General features: G+C 33.0%; 1 protein-coding gene across 1 annotated transcript; it reads left to right on the forward strand.

Moving 5' to 3' along the window:
* The first annotated feature begins 913 nt into the window (after positions 1 to 913).
* On the forward strand, positions 914 to 20,038 carry LOC138699423 (myrosinase 1-like). Its single transcript, XM_069825283.1, has 11 exons — positions 914 to 1,078; positions 3,376 to 3,509; positions 4,016 to 4,150; positions 5,833 to 5,955; positions 8,170 to 8,356; positions 11,917 to 12,014; positions 14,399 to 14,546; positions 14,845 to 14,996; positions 17,123 to 17,257; positions 18,368 to 18,474; positions 19,764 to 20,038. The coding sequence occupies exons 1-11, from the start codon at positions 940 to 942 to the stop codon at positions 19,927 to 19,929; spliced, it is 1,524 nt and encodes a 507-aa protein (XP_069681384.1). The 5' UTR covers positions 914 to 939; the 3' UTR covers positions 19,930 to 20,038.
* Positions 20,039 to 20,756: the final 718 nt, after the last annotated feature.

Raw genomic sequence — 20,756 nt, forward strand, 5'->3', positions numbered from 1 at the left:
TGAGTAAGTGAGTGAGTGAGTAAGTGAGTGAGTGAGTAAGTGAGTGAGTGAGTAAGTGGGTGAGTGAATGAGTGAGTAAGTGAGTGAGTGAGTGAGTAAGTGAGTGAGTGAGTGAGTGAATGAATGAGTGAATAAATAAATAAATAAATAAATAAATAAATAAATAAATAAATAAATAAATAAATAAATAAATGCATTGTGCTGTTGAGGAATACAGATGACGTTTTCCCGATGGAAGGATTTCATCTAGCTGTGTTTTCCCATATTTACCGGATGTTATCTGAAACTGATAAGTTACCAATTATTTCATTGAGGTCAGAAAGAGAACCGGTTCCGGTACCCATACCTGATATGAATTTACAATTCATGAAATCCATAAGAGTAACTTAGTAGTTTGTCTTGTGTAATTATTTTATTTTCTTTTTCAGATTTGTACTTAATTACAAAATAAACTTATTGGAACAACACAAGATGGAGCATTTTCAATAATGAACCACATCACAATGTTCTAAAAGGTAGAAATACGTCTATAAAGCCTCTCTCCATTTAAAAGTTCTCCAATGAATGACTTCTCAACCGTTGCAATTCGGGCATGAATGTATGAATTTAAATCGATGCAGATTAACTTACATTCATCCTGGAACACTCATGTGAAGCTACAATTCTGCCTCCTTAAACATTTTCGAGAATAATCCTGAGATGATTTCATCATAAATCCGTATGTATGACATGAGAGATCATTCCAAGTCCACAAACATCTCACAACGTGCATAATAAATGGACGAAACGTGCAGGTGAGCTGACACACCGCTCACGAGTGGCAAATTTACAATCATGAACATAATTTGCACAACTTATAAAAGCTCAAGCATGTATCAATATATTGCTACACTTGCTTTTGTTTAGCATCTCATCTACCGACATTGCGAATCTTCAGAGATGACTTGTGATATGCTCCCAGCCCTACTCATGCTCCTGAACATGCAAGCTACGGGTCTGGGCTATACATTTCCAGATGGGTTCATGTTCGGCGCTTCTACCTCAGCCTACCAAACTGAAGGAGCTTGGAATGTAGACGGTGAGTCGTTAAATGATCAAATTTTCTAGAAAAATCTAACTTAAAAAATAAAGGTTTGGACACTACTTATTTAAAAAAAATACGATTTAATTAAGAGGATGACGGTGAAATTTTGCTCATTTTCATTCAAAAATCGTGTTTTCATTTTCTTCTAAAAATGAATCAGCAATCTCTAATTTTTATGTTGAGGTTTGAATGCTCCGCGCGCTCCAAAGATAAAAAATTACGCAATATACAGGGTGATTCATAAGGATTCACCGTCACGTACGAATCTTATTTCCGAAGACAATCTGAGCAAAAAATGTATATAAACATGTGTCCTAATCTAAATATTTTCAGAGTTACACCAATTTGAATTTTTTAATAAAATATATTTTTTTCTTTAGATTTAAGTGTAAAAAATATTACAAATAGAGAATAAACTATTCATAAATACTACTTCTTTAATTAGCTAGTGTTCTGAATATATATTATTTTAATGTACCGAAGTACATATGATATTTCCATGCAGATATTCTGCGTCATCATACGATGAAAGATGATCATCGTATGATGACGCAGAATATCTGCATGGAAATATCATATGTACTTCGGTACATTAAAATAATATATATGATATGCGTAAATCACTTCGTGATTTCAGACGGCGCTTATTCCGTCGGATCCCGGCCAACTAGTCACTCATAACGAGTGCACCTCAGCACATGTGTGGACTTCGGTCCTATGTTCATAGACATCTATGACGTAGTGCAGAGGGCGGCCACTAGAGGGAACCCAAGAGTTGGAACTTAAACTGAGACGATTCTGTCCGACGCCGGGGTGGGTATCCGGTGTGGCTTAGTGGATAAAGCATCAGCACGTAGAGCTGAAAACCCGGGTTAAAATCCCGGCGCCGGAGAGAGTTCTTCTCCGTTCCATTACTTTTTCATCGTAGTGTTCTCAAGCTAAAAATGTGTTGTTAATTGCTTTGTACAGATTTTGTTTTTCAATTTTTAACTAAAAATTACATCATTCTTATGCACTTTTCACAAAAACTATTACAAATCATACAACTTTAGGAATTTGATTCTTTACAGTTTAATAATATAAGTTGAAATGCGCACACACCGTGCATGGGGTAAGAAACATTACTTGTCTTTACTATAAGCTGCGATGGATTTCTGTCTCTTCTTACACTTGATAATATATCTGTCACATAGTTCTGAGTATAAAACACACACACACACTTATCATTTGGTTCGTGGTAAGTCTTGTTGCCGCACACCTTGTGGTGGAAGCCAATCTTGTCGTCACGTGTCTCATTTCATGATTAGCTTCCGTCCATGTCCTATCTTGCATCGCACACGTTGCGTAGAATTCCTCCGGTATGCTGGTTTTCTTCTCGTGCAGATCTTGTAGGAGCCTTTTGTAGGCGTCGTTCGCTGGGAGCATTATTTCGAACCTTAGTTCCTCTATCAAAAAGGTCTCTCTGGTTAGTTCGTACACTAGTCTCGATCTTGCGTTCTGTGGTAGTCCTAGTGCTCTCTTCAAATACCTAGCTTTCACCCGCTCTAGTTCTTCCATCTGTTTGTATGTGAGGTATTCTCCCACAGATTTTACAGTTTAATTATGCATCCTAATGTACAGTGTTGAAGAATTTATAAGAGCGGCATAATTTATAACAATTGTTTGATAAATGCTTAAGAAAATGTAATTTTCTAGTTAAAAATTGGAAAAAAATTCTGTACGAAACAACTATGGAATTCACAAGACATTTTTAGCTTGACAATACTAGCTAATTAAAGAAATGATACTCCTGAATAGTTTATTCTTTATCTGTAATATTCTTTTACCCTTCAAACTCAAGATATTATATTTTACAAACAATTTAAAATCAGTGTTCCTCTGAAAAATTGAGATTAGGACAAACGTTTATGTGACATTTTTTGCTCAGAATGTCTTGGAAATAAGCTCCGTGACGATAAATCCTCGTGAATCACCCTGTATAAATGACTGTACCGCCTAATTAATAATTATTCTATTGTGCCTTGCATACCTGATCCCATATATATCAGGTCGGCCAATCTGTGTTATGAAATGAGAACAAACACCACAGTATTCACCGTCGAAAAGGAATTTTTGAACTGCAGTAATTGCTCCATGCAATTCCATAAAGGTTATAACGTGATTTCTTTTGCAGTGGCTAGATGGTAGCATAGTGAAATTGATAAAAGTGGTTGCCTTAATAGTCCATTAGGATGGTCAATCTGTTATATGTGACCAGGGCTTGAATACCACTGTGTGATGTGATGTTGCAGGAAGAGGACCGACCATCTGGGATACAACAATTCACGCGTACCCAGATGTGATAGCGGACCACTCAAATGCCGATGACGCTGACCTTTCCTACTATAAGTTCAAAGAAGACAGCCACCTGGTCAAAGATATGGGGGTGAATTTTTCCTTACAATTTCTTACTTATGTGGGCTTAAAATTTATTTTGCATTTAATTTATTAGGCCTACTTTCTGTACATTGAGAGAAGTTATACTAATTTTTAAAGGAACGCCAATAGACAATTTATTTTGGACTGGAGGCAACTATAATTAGGTAAGTAAATAGTAATCAATTCCTCTCGAAAGTAATAAGATGATGATAATTTATTCAAATTAATATTTTACTTAGACAAGAAACAGAAATTCGGAAAATAAATATTTGAAATAATGGAGTAGGCTATATCGTGATTTGTATTATTTTCTCAAATAGGCCAAAGGACCGATAAGGTTTGTGTAAACAGGAATACATCTCATGTGCATCATTTGCGGACAAATTACTTCATCTATAGTAATGAATATTAACATATTTAATTATGATTGCAAAGTCTGGCTAAATAAAAGATAAAGTGCATATTTATTCCTATGGTCACAACTTCAGTTCATTTCTCTTTTGTTTCTCTTAGATGCATTTCTACTCCTTTTCCATTTCTTGGACTCGCATCATGCCGACTGGACTTGCCAATAGCATCAACGTCAAGGGATTGGAGCACTACAACAAAGTCATAGATGACCTCTTGGAGAAAGGAATTACACCAATAGTAAGAAACTGAGGCCCTCGCTTACGAATTTAATTGTTTCATTATCTGTGAAATTTAAAAGTTGAATATTTTACACTAAACATTTTTATAATTCCCTTTTGAGCAATGTGACAGTGCGTAAGAAGGCGTCATAGCGGTGGAAAAACTCCATCAGACAGGGAAGAATGAGGCATATCTTTCGGTAATATAATATGTTGGTTGAAGTTCTGAAGAAAACTGGCTTTCGGTGAAGTCACGTGCATTTCAAGTGAATTTAAACTATACATTACGTCACTAGTAATAAATGCATGTTAGCGAATGTTTCTAAAATCACTTGCCATGTGATCGTATTGAGATAATAATAATAATAATAATAATAATAATAATAATAATAATAATAATAATATAATTATATTCCCTGTTTAAAAAATAGAATGTTGTAAAATGGAAGACTTATATACATTTCAACATTAATACTGAGATATATTCAGGAATGAATTATTATTTTGTTTTATTGAGGAATTACTTGTCAATAAGTTTATTACGCAAAATATACTTAACTTTATTTAAATCGGTAATTATGTATGAAATAATAGGATGGGGTAGCTTATTTAAATCTAATTTTAATCCACTTTATTTATGACAGAAGAAAATAATTAAAATATGTCTTCATAAACCTATTGATTTTCCATTTCAAAAATTGTTTTTAGACTTTAATGTTCTTAACATAAGACAAGTTTATTATATTGCATTAATAAAATTCATACATAAAAATCGAAATAACTTTGAATTATATTCTCATAGTTATGAAAAAAAGGCATGAATTTTTTAAGATTGTTTGAACCAAAATGCAACACTGCTACAATATTTAATCATAGTAGTAATTTAGGCCCAAGAATATATAACAAATTTATGTTTAAATATCCTAATCTTGTCAATTCTAATAGTTCTAGTATTAAATTAAAAAAGTTATGTATGGATTTTATAAAAATTGATAAATTGTAAATTTATTCTTATTGTGTAGTAGACATGAAACAAACTGTATTATATATTTATTAATAACAACTCAGAAATCCGCCCCTGAGCACGAGTTATACTTTTTCAGGGGTGAGCTAAAGTTTTTTCTGTATATATTGTATCTTATGTTACAATTATTAGATAAATAAACAAACAAGCAAACAAGCAAACAAGCAAACAAGCAAAAAAAACAAAAAATAAATAAGTAAATAAATAAATAAATATATAAACAAATAAATAAATAAATAAATAAATAAATATCTTCTACGATTCAAGTGATACACAATTTCATATTCTTACTTTGATAAGCGCATAAAAATATAACCAATCCCATGTATTGACTTCGATAGCTTCCTAATTTCTAAATATTCACCTGAAGTATATGAAAGAACAGAATTGTTTTAATGCAGATGCCAAAAGTATTCTTAGTACTTTATAACTTAATACATTTCGTACTTAACCTTACAATACATATTATGCACATACACAGATAAATACTTGTCGACGTACATATAGGAACTTACGTATATACACAGATGTAAGTGAAAACGTCACAAATTCCAAAATTTTGATTTCGAAACATGTCCGTACGTAACTGAACATTTCCTGACAAACAGTGTTTTGAAAATAACAGTGTTTTTTCAACATTAGCCTATATAATCTAATTCTGTTACCAAAACTTTCAGGTGAAGATGTATCATTTCGATATGCCACAGTATCTGCAAAATCTGGGAGGATGGACCAACCCATACATTATCGGAGCTTTCAAAGAATACGCTCGCATTCTTTTTAAGAATTTCGGAGACAGAGTTAAGTATTATGGGGTAATATTTTCAGAGATAAGATTTATACCTAGATATACAGGGTGTCTCAAGAGGAATGTAAAATTCTTCAGGATAATGCAGCTTGGGTTAACCTACATATTCCTCCTTGTTAATAATTATGTTCTGAATTAGCAGTGATTACTTGATAGTCTGTAAAAAGCAGGATGTTTAATTTTGTCCAATTTTTTAGGACAATGCCTCATGAGTAGACCTAGTGTAGCATTTAAATGTTATTAAATATTAAATAGAGTCGGTCGTACAGGATAAATCTTGAACTCCAGTATTGATATATTTCTATTCTGAAATATTATGTTAACTTATTTCTTTGTTACGAGTAGTAATATAATTTTAGTTTTATTATACTTTGTAGTAGTATTAGTAGTAGTAGTAGTAGTATATTTTATTATATTTTGTAGCTCTTCCGAAATTGTACTCTAGATACATTATTGTATGCAGACGATCAGGTTCTTTTTACTACAAATGAAGACGAGCTGCAATACTCAATATATCACCTGAATATAACAGCACAAAATTTCAATATGAAATTTCTCCAAACAAAACAAAAATTATGGCGTTCCAAGGTAAACAGCCAGTTAGGAGTAAAATTTGCATTGGAACCCATACGTTACACCAGGTAAACTCATTTAAATATTTAGGTTATAATTTGATATATTTACCTGTTACTGATATATCTGAAAATATTCAACATTTTAATGGAGCCTTACGAACCATCAACCAGGTTTTCACAACCACGAAAACCCAAAAACATACCAGGTTAAAAGCATATAAAGTTCTAGCAAGACCTGTCCTCATGTATGGTAGTGAGGCCTGGACTGTCCGAAACTCAGATGTTCAACCCTAACAACTGCGGAAATGAGATTTCTAAGGAGGACTGCCGGCTACAGCTTGCTTGACCACAAAAGGAATGAACTAATTACAAAAGAATTGAAAATTACACCTATTTATGAACATCTCAACCACTATAGAGAAAAATGGCTTAACCATGTCAATAGGATGGACCATTCCAGACTCCCAAGACAAATTCTCCGCTATATACCACATGGAAGACGATCTTTGGGACGCCCCCTGAAAAGATGGACGGAGACCGTAACAGGCCACTAGGCCTAATACCTGCAAGGACGATGATGATGATGATGATGATGATGATGATGATGATGATAAATACGATAATTTTCTTTAAAATTCGGCATGATGTCCGAAGACGGCATGAGGAAATATTCCCAGCTCTTTACTTTCCAAACAGCTCCATTAATCCTTTCTACTCTGTAGATGAGTTTCTTAACATAAATTCATACGAAATTGTTATTTCAATAAATAAAGTTATTGCCACCGTAGTCTGTTGGTCAGCATGCTGGCTTCCAGATCAGGAGGTCCCGGGTTCGATTCCCGGGCTCGGCTCTCGATGAATTTTTCTTGAAGAAGAAAAATTCCCTGGGTGTCTAGAGTCTGGAAATTTGTATGAATGTGAGTGTGATTGTGAGTGTGCCGGGTTAATATTAATTAACCAATCATCACAAATATAAAAATACATCAGGACTGTCGCTGGACAGTAACCTGAACACACGTTTCAGCGTCACATTGTTGATAAGTATCTCCATCTGTTAGCACAACCATAAAGCACTAATAGATGCTATTGAGTTACCAACAACGAAATAAATAAATAAATAAAGTTATTTACATTTAGTTACAAATATTACATTAAGAGTGAAGCGTTTTCATTAATTTTAGAGTTTTTAAATATTTTGTGTTTTCATTCTAATTAAATTCTACTGTTTTCAATTATATGTGTATTGTGACGAAGCCTATCACTGTATGTTTAATGGCTTAATAAATTGAATTGAATTGAATTGTCCTCGGTATGTATTTAATAGGCTTGCTTTGGTCCCATAGAAAAGCACTATGCCAGCGAGTTGGACTTATTTAGTGCTGTTGAATTGTTGTTCCCTCTACGCCAGGTGCCCGGGTTCGATTCCCGGTCGGGGCAAGTTACCTGGTTGAGGGTTTTGCCGGGGTTTTCCCTCAACCCAATACGAGCAAATGCTGGGTAACTTTTGGTGTTGGACCCCGGACTGATTTCACCGTCATTATCACCTTCATCTCATTCAGATGCTAAATAACCTGAGATGTTGATACAGCGTCGTAAAATAACCTAATAAAATAAAAAAATATATACGCCAGGTACAATACTGGGCCACTATGAACGAACCTAACATGGAGTGCCTGGAATACGAGGCATCGCAGTTCATAAAGGTGCTGAACTTCTCCGCGCCAGGCGTCGGATGCTACCTGGCACTACGCAACATGCTGCTGGCCCACGCCGAGGTCTATCACCTGTACGACAAGGAATTCCGTCCCTCACAGAATGGTAACACTTTCATTAAGTTATGGCTTGAAACTTGCTGTGGCCAAAAATGGTCAATTTTTGTAATTTTAAAATATGATGTCTTTTTGTGCTCAAATTCTTGAACGAATGCTTTGTTAGTGGCATCCATACAACTCCCATGAGGGGCAGTGTTGTAATTGTTGTTACAATTCATCCGGAGTGGTACGCAGAAAAATGCTCCACGATAGAAACAAAATTAGTAATACAATACTATAGAATACAATCCAATGCCTACTATGCAATAATATATAATATAAAGCAATGCCTACTATGTAATAATATACAATATGATGCAATACCTACTATGCTATAATATACAATACAACATAATAAAATATGATACAACACAATACAATATAATGCAATATCTACTATGCAATAATATACAATACAATACAATATAATGCAATACCTACTGTGCAATAATATACAATACAATAAAATGCAATATAACGGGATACAATACAATATAATGCAATATGCACTATGCAACACTATGCAATACACTATTACAGTACAATATAATATAATGCGATAGGCCTACCTACTAAGCAATAATATATAATACAAGACAATAAAAAAGCAATACCCACTATGCAATACAATATAATAAAATACAATATAAATTCTTCTTTAAATACATTAACCCGACTGACGTAATGAAGACGCTGCGATGTATGAAATCTAAAGCCCAAGGTGTAGACAATATAAATATCACTCTCCTGTATAAAATAATAGATGTGATTCTGCCGACCGTCACCCATATATTCAATGCATCTATTATGACTGGGTCCTACCCCTCACTCTGGAAAATGGCATTAGTGAAACCTTTACCTAAATCTAACACACCTTCTACAGTAAACCAATACAGACCGATATCAATTCTTCCCACTCTTTCAAAAGCATTAGAACATATTGTACACGGACAACTTACGAACTATCTCGACGAACACAAACTCCTCGATGACTATCAATCGGGTTTTAGGCATGGACACAGCACTACTACAGCCCTACTTAAAGTGACCGAGGACATCCGTGAAGCTATGGATAGGGGTGAAGTAACGGCACTAACTCTTCTCGATTTCAGCAATGCCTTTGGTTCTGTTGATATCGACTTGCTTCTTGCAAAGATGAAAACTTTGCACCTATCAGACAATACCTTGAGCTGGATGGACTCCTACCTACGGGACCGCCAACAGTGTGTTTCACTTGATAATCAATTCTCCCAATGGCGATACACAAAGGCGGGAGTGCCGCAGGGCTCCGTATTAGGACCACTACTTTTCTCTATCTACATTAATGACGTATCAAAGAACTTACAGTATTGCCGATATCACCTCTATGCCGACGACCTACAACTTTACATACATTCCAGACCCAATACGATCAATGAATCGATTGACAAGTTAAATTGTGACCTAGCCACTGTCTCCACTTGGGCGGCCAATTTCGGACTCGCACTTAACCCAAGTAAGACTCAAGCCATAATTATTGGACATAAGCGTGTAGTTAACTCCCTTAATAACAGTAATCTTTCAGTTGTTACCCTTAACAACACGCTAATCCCTTATTCATCTGTCGTAAAAAATCTTGGCTTCTTTTTTGATAATAATCTAAGTTGGAATTTTCAAGTTAAAGAAACGATAAAGAAAATCTGTTCCTCCTTTCACTCTTTGAGTCGCTTGAGAAACTTCTTGCCCCAGCAACTAAAACTTACCCTAGTACAAACCCTAGTAATGCCGCACTTCGATTATTGTGACGTTTTGTTAAGTGATCTAAGTTCTGAACTGTCAATCAAGTTACAGCGAGCTCAGAATATGTGCATCAGATACGTGTGCAACATCCGACGATATGATCACATATCACCGTCCTTCGCAAGTCTCTCGTGGCTCCGACTTAAAGAACGCAGAACTTTACACTCTTTGTCTTTACTCTTTCGAATTCTGCACACCTCAACACCAAATTACCTTTCGTCTCGTTTCTCTTATCTATACTATAACCACGACGTAAATACCAGATCACTTATCTGTGGCACGCTAAATATACCTCTTCATAGAACATCTTGTTATTCCTCATCTTTTACAATATCCACCTCGCGTCAATGGAATTCCTTGTCACAAAGTATTAGGGGCTGCAAGACAACAAACACCTTTAAGAACAGCTTAAAAGATAACCTTATTAGCATTTCACTCCAATCATACTGATTTAAAATATTACTGACTACACTGTTGCTTTTTTTCTTTAGACATCATCCTGATTGTGCTGCATTTTCAAAATTGTCTCATAATAATCTCTTTCTATTATCTAACATAATTTGAAATATATTAACATTCTATGTATATTAGTTTAATTCTGCTACCCAGTTTATTTCAGTGTTTAATTAATAGTTCATAGTATTTTGTTGTTTAATTCGTAAATAACTCTTGTATACATGTAACTCTCATCTAAATCAAATTGTTGAATTCTTTGTAAGTTCATGCATATGTATATACACTTTTTGCTGGTTGTGTGGAAGAGAAGGCCTTACGGCCTTAACTCTGCCAGCTAAAATAAATCATTATTATTATTATTATTATTATTATAATATAATGCAATACCTACTGTGCAATAATATACAATACAAAGCAATACAATATAATAGAATACCGACCTAACGTGCTATAATATATAATACAAAGCAATACAGTACAATATAATGCAATACCTAATGTGTAATAATATATAATATAATACAATACACTATTACAGTACAATATAATATAATGCGATAGGCCTACCTACTAAGCAATAATATGCAATACAAGACAATAAAAAGTAATACGTACTATGCAATACAATATAATGCAATACCTACTGTGCAATAACATACAATACAAAGCAATACAATACAATATAATGCAATACCGTACCTAATGTGCCATAATATACAATACAAAGCAATACAGTAGAATATAATGCAATACCTAATGTGCAATAATATACAATATAATACAATACACGGTTACAGTACAATACAATATAATGCCTTAGGCCTACCTACTAAGCAATAATATGCAATGCAAGACAATAAAAGGCAATACCTACTATGCAATACGATATAATAAAATACAATATAATGCAATACCTACTGTGCAATAATATACAATACAAAGCAATACAGTATAATAGAATACCGTACCTAATGTGCAATAATATAAAATACAAAGCAATACAATACAATATAATGGAATACCTAATGTGCAATAATATGCAATATAATGCAATACACTATTACAGTACAATATAATATAATGCGACTGGCTTACTACTGTGCAATAATATGCAATACAAGACAATAAAAAGCAATACCTACTATGCAATACAATACAATACAATATAATGTAATACCTACTGTACAATAATATACAATACAAAGCAATACAAAACAATATAATGCATTACCTAATGTGCAATACAATACAATGCAATAAAGTATAATACAATAGTTGTAATTACGAAATCCAAATGTTTGTATATTAATGTCATATTCTATCTGCTTCCAGGACGGATATCTATCATAATAAATTTATTTTGGTACGAGCCTTTAAACCCGAAATCCACTGAGGATCAGGAAGCAGTAATCAGGCAGAGGCAAATAGATGTAAGAACTATTAATTGTATGGATAATTCACCTAACAGTTACTATTAGATTACAACAATCAATATCCCTCAACGTCACACATTTTATTCTACTACGTGCTATCCATATCGTCATACTTTTTCCTTCACTTCACAAGATTTTATTATTGAACACAACTTGCGCTAGTGTTCATCACATGTTTCTTAATCATTCGCTGTTATCTGCAACAACAATAACAATTGAAAGAAGCTCCTTCGCCCTCAAATGACAGTCGGATGTGTCTGCGTAATACACCAGATCGCATACTTCAAATACGGTTGGCGGTTTGTAGGTTCAGATCTCACTAAGCGAACACTGAATATTTATATTATCATTACATTGTACTGATGCTGTTTTGTTATGTGACGATCATGGCGTGAGAAACTTCCCTTTGGGTGCTGGGTAAAGCTGTTCGCAATATTTTCATTTATAAATATGAATATATAAAATATTTTGCCACTTTGTTTCTATCAATCACAGACAAATATTCCTTGCATAATGTGATAAACAGATGTTGGTGAGTTGTCAGCTGGCCACAGAAACAAATTCTCTTCATTTTTTTAATATAGGAATGACAGAAAAAAAGAGGATTGAAAAAAAAATATTGTTCTAAATTCAGGAAACATTTACTCAGAAACTACGTAAGATAAAGGGCTGAAATTTTGTATGCTAATGTAAAATATACAGTCATTCAAAATGAATGTACTAATATTTTTCTTTTTTCGTTTTTGGTAACTCTGTAGCATCTATTAGATGTTTTATGGTTGTGCTAACAGATGGAGTTACTTGCCAACAATGTGACGCTGAAACGTGTGTTCAGGTTACTGCCCAGCGACAGTCCTGATGTATTTTTAAATTTGTGATGATTGGTTAATTAATATTAACCCGGCACACAAACAATCACACTCACATTCATGAAAATTTCCAGACTCTAGACACCCAGGGAATTCTTCTTCTTCAAGAAAAGTACTACTATTTTAAAACATTTAATTCGAATAGTGAAAATGTGGAGAGACATTTCATATTTTTATAAGACAAAATAAACGAATAGGGATTTGTCACATTGTTCTTGTCTATTTGAAAAAGTACTATTTTTTCGCATTCATTTTCTGAAATAATGTGTTTTTGACATGGAGGGAAAGTTTGAAAAGTGTGAGATCAAAACTTTCTGTAATAGGTATTCCTAACTGCTGACAACCGCAAAACTATTTTTTCAATAGATTCTTCTTTCTGACATGCCTATATTAAAACAATGAAAGATAATTTGTTCCTATGGGCAGCTCAAACTCAGTAAAATTCGTTTATGTGGGGGAGAAGGCCTCATGGCCTTAACTCTCTCAGAATAAATAAATAAATAAATAAATAAATAAATAAATGAATAAATAAAGAAATAAATAAATAGATGGATGGATGGATGGATAGATGATTGAATGAATGAATAAATAAATAAATAAATAAATAAATAAATAAATAAATAAATAAATAAATAAATAAATAAATAAATAAATAAATAAATAAATAAATAAATAAATAAATAAATAATTAATTAAATAACTAAATAAATAAAACTAAATAAATAAATAAATAATAAATAAGTAAATAAATACATAAATGACTAAATAAATAAATAACTGATAAATAAATAAATACATAAATAAATAAGTACAAAAATAAATACATAAGTAACTACATAAAAATAAATAAATAAATAAATAAATGACTAAATAAATAAACAAAGAAATAAATAAACAAACAAACAAATAAATAAACAAATAAATAAAGAAAGAAACAAACAAATAAATAAACAAATAATCGAATAAATAAATAAATATATATATATATATATAATTTATCACATGGTAAAAAGAACATTAGTTTGTGTTTGATAGAAACAGAAAAAAATAATTTATGTATTAATATTTATAAGGAAAAATACTGCAAACAGCTCAACCCAGTACCCTTAAGACAAGAGGAGACAAATGTAACAGGAGACATCCAATTTATACAGAAAAGAGGTGAATGTTGAGTTCCGTGTCAGAAATCGAACATCAGTCTACTGCATCTGTAGGGAAGAATATTGCGACACATTACTTACAAAAATCATTATATTGATCAAGTTTTCGACACAAAAATGCATTTTAAGCAAAACTGCAACTGAGGCAAATTTGTTTCTTGGTTTTGAAGACAATCAATAATTCAATGAAACAAGATGAATCAAACGTTCTTAAAATATACAAAGAAGTTAAATTTTACATATAAATGCAGTGTCTACAGATTTACATTTTATTATTATTATTATTATTATTATTATTATTATTATTATTATTATTATTATTATTATTATTATTATCATTATTACATTTCAGTTGGGCTGGTTCGCTCATCCAGTCTACAGTACAGATGGCGATTATCCTCAACTTCTGAAGGACAGGGTAGCAGCTAACAGCAAGAAAGAAGGCTTCCCTTCTTCAAGATTGCAATATTTTACTCCTGAAGAAATTAAATTTGTAAGAGGTAAACAAAAAGGTTCTAAAATAAAAATTGCAAACGGTTTAATTTAGAATTATTTAAAAAAAATAAGCATACAGTCCAAACATTCATTCATTCATTCATAATGTTCTACATTTTCTTAGACTAGTTTTCACTAGTTCAAACTGGTTTTGACGGATTTAGGGTTTTAATGCTAACATAAATACTTCAATAAAGAATTTCAGTTTTGTTTGCAGTTTCTCTGTAAATATGCTTCTATAATAATATGTTTTCTTTCGCAATCATGTTACAATCCCTGAAATATATTTCTATCCTGGCACAGGGACCGCAGACTTTTTTGCACTCAATCATTATGCGACATTTCTTGTGACGTCATGCAAGGATTGGTCCGGCCCGTCACTGAGTCGTGATATTGGAACTAACACATCCGCATTATGGTGGTTGCCATCGCAACCATTATTCCCTGAAATATCGGTAAGGTAATACCGCAGTGTTCTATAGACTAGTATGTGAAGACTGGCTGAAATGCATTTCATACCAGTGAAAGTTAATTTGTTACTATTTTAGGCAAGGATTAAGCAATATGTTTTGCATAATTTTCAATATAAATAACAAAATAATTATCATGAATTAATTATCTTCAACGTTATTAATATTAATTAGTACCTGAATATAGTAGAGGATACGAAAAAAAAACAAATATTATTTATTCTTCTTTATAATAATAATAATAATAATAATAATAATAATAATACATACATACAAATGGCTTTTAAGGAACCCGAAGGTTCATTGCCGCCCTCACATAAGCCCGCCATTGGTCCCTATCCTGCGCAAGATTAATCCAGTCTCTATCATCATATCCCACCTCCCTCAAATCCATTTTAATATTATCCTCCCATCTACGTCTCGGCCTCCCTAAAGGTCTTTTTCCCTCCGGTCTCCGAACTAACACTCTATATGCATTTCTGGATTCGCCCATACGTGCTACATGCCCCGCCCATCTCAAACGTCTGGATTTAATGTTCCTAATAATAATAATAACAATAATAATAATAATAATAATAATAATAATTATTATTATTATTATTATTATTATTATTAAATAATTGTTATTATGATGCCGTGTGTTGTTCTAGACAATGGACATAGGAATTTAATACTAGGGCCTACCACAGGCATGTCAATTGATGCCCATAGGAGCAAGCGCGCGCTTTAGAGCCCAAGAGAGCCTGAGCGCTTTACAACGGAAAGGAAAGAGACAGACGAAAGAGGTGGTATATGCCACTTGGTCGAGCTATATTCATGGATGGCCAGCACTGAGTCAATAGATAAAGGGAAGAGAACTTATTAAAACTGTATCCATGGTAATTTTTAGATTTGCCTGGGAAGTATAAGTGCATTGTAAGAATGTAAGTTTTAATTTTAATGCTCATATTTCACAAGTTTGATTTTTTTATTCAAAAGAAATATTTTCTCAACTTTTCGTATAGAAAAGTGAAATTTTCAGGTAAGCTTATAGGCCTATTTATTTAGTAGCCTAACTGAATGTTTCCGTAAATCTAATATACAGTATATAGCCTACGTATTACTGAAGATAGTGTATTGAAATTTTTGAAAATATTCGCATCGAAATTGTTTGTAAGGAAATGAATTAACAAAGCAACTACTGTTACATCATAAGCAAAAGATACGTGCCCATGTGTTGTAAAAATGTCAGCTCTATAGCTTCAGCAGATTTCGAGAAAATAATTTAATATTCTGATGACAGGAAGTTGCTCACAAATATCACCTTAAAAGCGTAATGCGATAAAAGCTTTGTTATGTAATATTATTTACACTTAAAACAGATACAGTACCTAGGTAACTTTGCTTTGTACTGTAATATTGTTTTGATTAGTTTATTGATTACTTTTGTAAGGCTAAAGATACCATCAATATCAATTCCAACTTATCATGTCATACTGAATCTCTTTCTTTGGAATATCACTTTCTTTATGAATGATGTGTTTCATCCACTTAATACAGTATAATATTATACTACTATGGAATTTAAGTGAATATTCCTTCTTAACTCTCTATTATGTTATTAAGATTTAAAACACAAGTACAATATTAAGAAATCAGTGTTAGTACTTTTGTTTTACAGACAATATAGATAATATTAAACAGAAAGAAGCCATATAAAAATAACGACATAAAATTTCACGTTCCGTTTGAAGTTTGTGCACCACTGTTTTCTTAATCAAACAGGCTGCTTATTCATATACACAACCCCTCCTCTTTCTATAATTAGCGCTTGCTGCCCGCGCACGACGTCAAGGTCAGAAAAATGCGCTTGCTTTGACATCACTGGCCTACCATAAGAAACCAATATACAGGATGATTCACGAGGAGTTACCGTCACTTACAGAGCATGTTTCAGAAGACATTTTGAAAAAGAAAGTCATATAAAACTTGAGTCCTATTCTCAATATTGTTAGAGTTACACTAAATTGAAGCTGTTTGTAAAATACCTTTCTTCTCTAGTTGTAGGAGTAAAAGAATATTATAGTCACATATTAGGCCTATTAACAGAAAAATCTTCCCCCTTGTTCTAGGTTGCTCCTGAAGGTATAAGACGAGTGTTGAACTACATAAAACAGAACTTCGGAGACTGGGAAATACTGATAACTGAAAACGGATTTCCAGACGCCGGGGGATTAAACGATCCAATGAGACAGCTGTATATTGGTGTAAGAGAAAAACAACTTCCGTCATTTCCTCATACTCTCTTCTTTATATATTTTTTTCTTTCACATAATTATAGTCGCGACGCTGTTATTCCCGGCGTGACTCCTCCTCTTTGCTTACGTCTTAGGAAGTCAAGGCTCTATAAAGTCTAGGTAGATAGTATCGTTCGTCATTTTTGTTCTTTCGTTGCCGAGCTACCATACGAGGAATCTATTTGCCACACCGTTAAACATTATCATGTCGTAGCTCCTATGATAATAAATCAAACGCAACGTAATTCAGCAAATAATTCAGCGGCAAATAACGTCTTCGTGTGCTTTCTGCGAACGCCAACGAAAGAGCCAAAATGGCGGGCGATTATATTAAGTATTTATCGAGCCTTAAGAAATGAATAACGTCTTCATCAGCGAATCACAAGACGCACACGTTTAAATGTAGCCGACCTGCAACGCGATTGGCTGCCGGAAATTAGAGCGACAGGACTACATATGTATATGTATTGTATATTGTGTTTCTGCTGATAATAAGAAATGAAAAGTCCACTGCAAGAATGATGGATGTCATTTGGAATACATTTTGCAGGAGAAGCAATTGAAAGTTTGAAATGCTTAGCGTTCAAAGCTTAACTGTGATTTTCCGATCATTACTGGACAATGACTATCAGTGTTAATGCCATATAACTCTCTATGTACATTCTATATGTGTTAAGCTATGCACTGACAGTCTTGGTTCATTTTCGACAAGAAAGTGACATCCATCATTCTTGCAGTGGACTCTTCAAATAGTTAAGGGAACGTGGCGACATTGTTATCCGTCGCAACGAGTTAAGAATACCTATAAATATTAGATGAAATTATTTTACTGTAGTTCTGAATTTTTCATTCATATATTCCTTTACTTGAATTTGTTTTTGTCAACTTAGTTTTGGAATGTCCCGCTTTGAAGTGGAAGTAATCAGATCGTTTGAAATTTCAGCGTAAATTTTCCTTCTGTATGAAATCAGAGAATAATACGTTTCTGTTGAAAGAATACATTGCCACGTTTAAGGGTCTTAAATGTACTGTGTTTAAATTTGCTCATATTATATGTAAATCACGTTATATTATTTATAGACCTATCTGGCTGAGATCTTAAAGGCAATACATATCGATGGAGTCAAAGTTTTCGGTTACGCAATTTGGAGCATCATCGATAATTTTGAATGGAACAAGGGGTACACGTAAGTATAAAATACTGGTAGCCTAATGTAGCTATGATCCCTGTCGGAAATAGTAACATTTATCATTGGTAATGCCACGAGAGAACCTGAAAATACTGATAAATTGTTGAGCTTGCGGCTCGATCAATGACTGTGTATAATAAAGTTCATCGGTTCAGTTAAAATATTTTAGTGGTAACTTTCTTCCACTGGTATGTGAAAATAGTCTTTCAGCTGTGCTAACATCATTCAGTCAAATTTTATTTTTATATTATTTATTTATTATTTTGCTAATAATTGTAACATAAAATATAAAATATACAGAGAAACTTTAGCTCGCCCCTGAAAGAGTAGAACTCGTGCTCAGGGGCGGATTCCTGAATTGAAATTAATAATTACACAATACAATTTGTCTTATGTCAACTGTGCAATTATAGTATATAAATTTAAATTTACAATTTTTCAATTTTTATAAAATCCATACATAACTTTTTTAATTTAATACTAGAACTATTAGAATTGACAAGATTAGGATATTTAAATATAAATTTATTATATATTCTTGGGATTAAATTACTACTATGATTAAATACTGTAACAGTGTTGCATTTTGGTTCAAACAATTTTAAAGAATTCATACCTTTTTGTTTCATAACTATGAGAATACAATTCAAAATTATTTCGATTTCTATGTATGAATTTTATTAATACAATATAATAAATTTGTCTTACGTTAAGTACATTAAAGTCTAGAAACAAATTTTGAGATGGAAAATCAATAGGTTTATGAAGACATATTTTTATTATTTTCTTCTGTAATAAATAAAGTGGATTAAAATTGGATTTAAATTAACTACCCCATCCTATAATTCCAAACATAATTACCGACTGAAATAAAGTTAAATATATTGTGCGTAATAAACTTATTGACAAGTAATTCCTCTATAAAATAAAATAATATACTATTTTACGTAATTTATTACAAAGGTAATTAATGTGTTGGTTCCATTTGAAATGATTATCGAAAATTATGCCTAAATACTTAACTTCAGAGGACTCTTTAATAATAGGATATTAACACTGTATGAGACAACAATCAGAATTATGTAATTTAATACTTAATATAGATGTAGGAGGTTTGTTACATTTTTCAGATAATGAGAATTAACAATATTATGGATTCTATTATAATTCGTTAAATATAAATTCAATAATTTAACAAAAATTCTACTCACTGTTTACGTGTGAATTCACATGTTTCATAATATTACACAGCTAATTTAATTTCTGCCTTGTATTTTGTCTTTCAGAACGAAATTTGGCTTGTACTCCGTGAACTTCTCCGATCCTAGAAGACCGCGAACGCCGAAGGATTCTGCGAAACTAATGAAGGAAATCATCTCTACCCACAAAGTTCCGAATGAATACTTATACTTAGGAAATGAACTCAGTTTAGATGTTCGACCAGCTCACTAGTGTGAACTGTATCACAAGAAAATTAAACTAGTTCACAGAGTAAATGTTAATTTCCTGCTAATGCACTAGAAACCGCAATATTTGTTTATGTTTGAAATAAATTATATACAGAGTGTTCCGCTTATAAGTATAACAAAAGAAATAGCTATAACTTCTGAATTAATACAAGTATATAGTTGAAACCAACTGCTACAAAGAATGAAAACTGGGAATTTTTGTTACTTTATGTTCCATAAACCTCAACATGGCTTCCATTGGTGGCACGGGAAATATCCAACCGGTATTCAACCTCGACCCAAGTGTTATGAAGCATCTGTGTTGTAACATTGTTGACAGCAGCATAAATTCTTTCTTGTAAGTCTGCCAAATCACGTACTGGCGTCCTGTAGACCTGGTCCTTAACAAACCCCCACAGGAAAAAATCAGGTGGTGTTAGATCTGGTGATCTGGCAGGCCATGTGATGTACGGTGATCCTCTTCCGATCCATCTTGCAGGGAATTGTTCGTCTAAGAATGTGCGAACCATGTTGGCAAAGTGTGGTGGAGCCCCATCTTGCTGGAAAATTGCTCCATCTGGGAGTTGTGGCACAGCATACAGTTGCAACATATCCAGGTACGTGTTTGCAGTGACTGTCTTTTCAGCAAAGAAATAGGGACCAATGATTCTGTCACGCATGATCCCACACCAAACATTCCATTTAGGGGAATCCCGTTGGTGTTCAATTACGACACTTGGATTTTCCGACCCCCAGATGCGACAATTGTGTCGGTTTACTTTTCCACTGACGTGGAAGGTTGCCTCATCTGAGAAACAGACTCGAGTTAGA

Source organism: Periplaneta americana, chromosome 5 (genome assembly GCF_040183065.1).
Source record: "Periplaneta americana isolate PAMFEO1 chromosome 5, P.americana_PAMFEO1_priV1, whole genome shotgun sequence".
Taxonomy (NCBI): Eukaryota; Metazoa; Arthropoda; class Insecta; order Blattodea; family Blattidae; genus Periplaneta; species Periplaneta americana.

Bases quoted from the DNA above. Each gene is read 5' to 3' on its own strand.
- LOC138699423 (XM_069825283.1), top strand. From the start codon at position 940: ATGACTTGTGATATGCTCCCAGCCCTACTCATGCTCCTGAACATGCAA. The intron at 5,956-8,169 runs GTTAAGTATTAT...TATATACGCCAG, and splicing joins TTAAGAATTTCGGAGACAGA to GTACAATACTGGGCCACTAT. The intron at 17,258-18,367 runs GTAAGAGAAAAA...TATTATTTATAG, and splicing joins TGAGACAGCTGTATATTGGT to ACCTATCTGGCTGAGATCTT.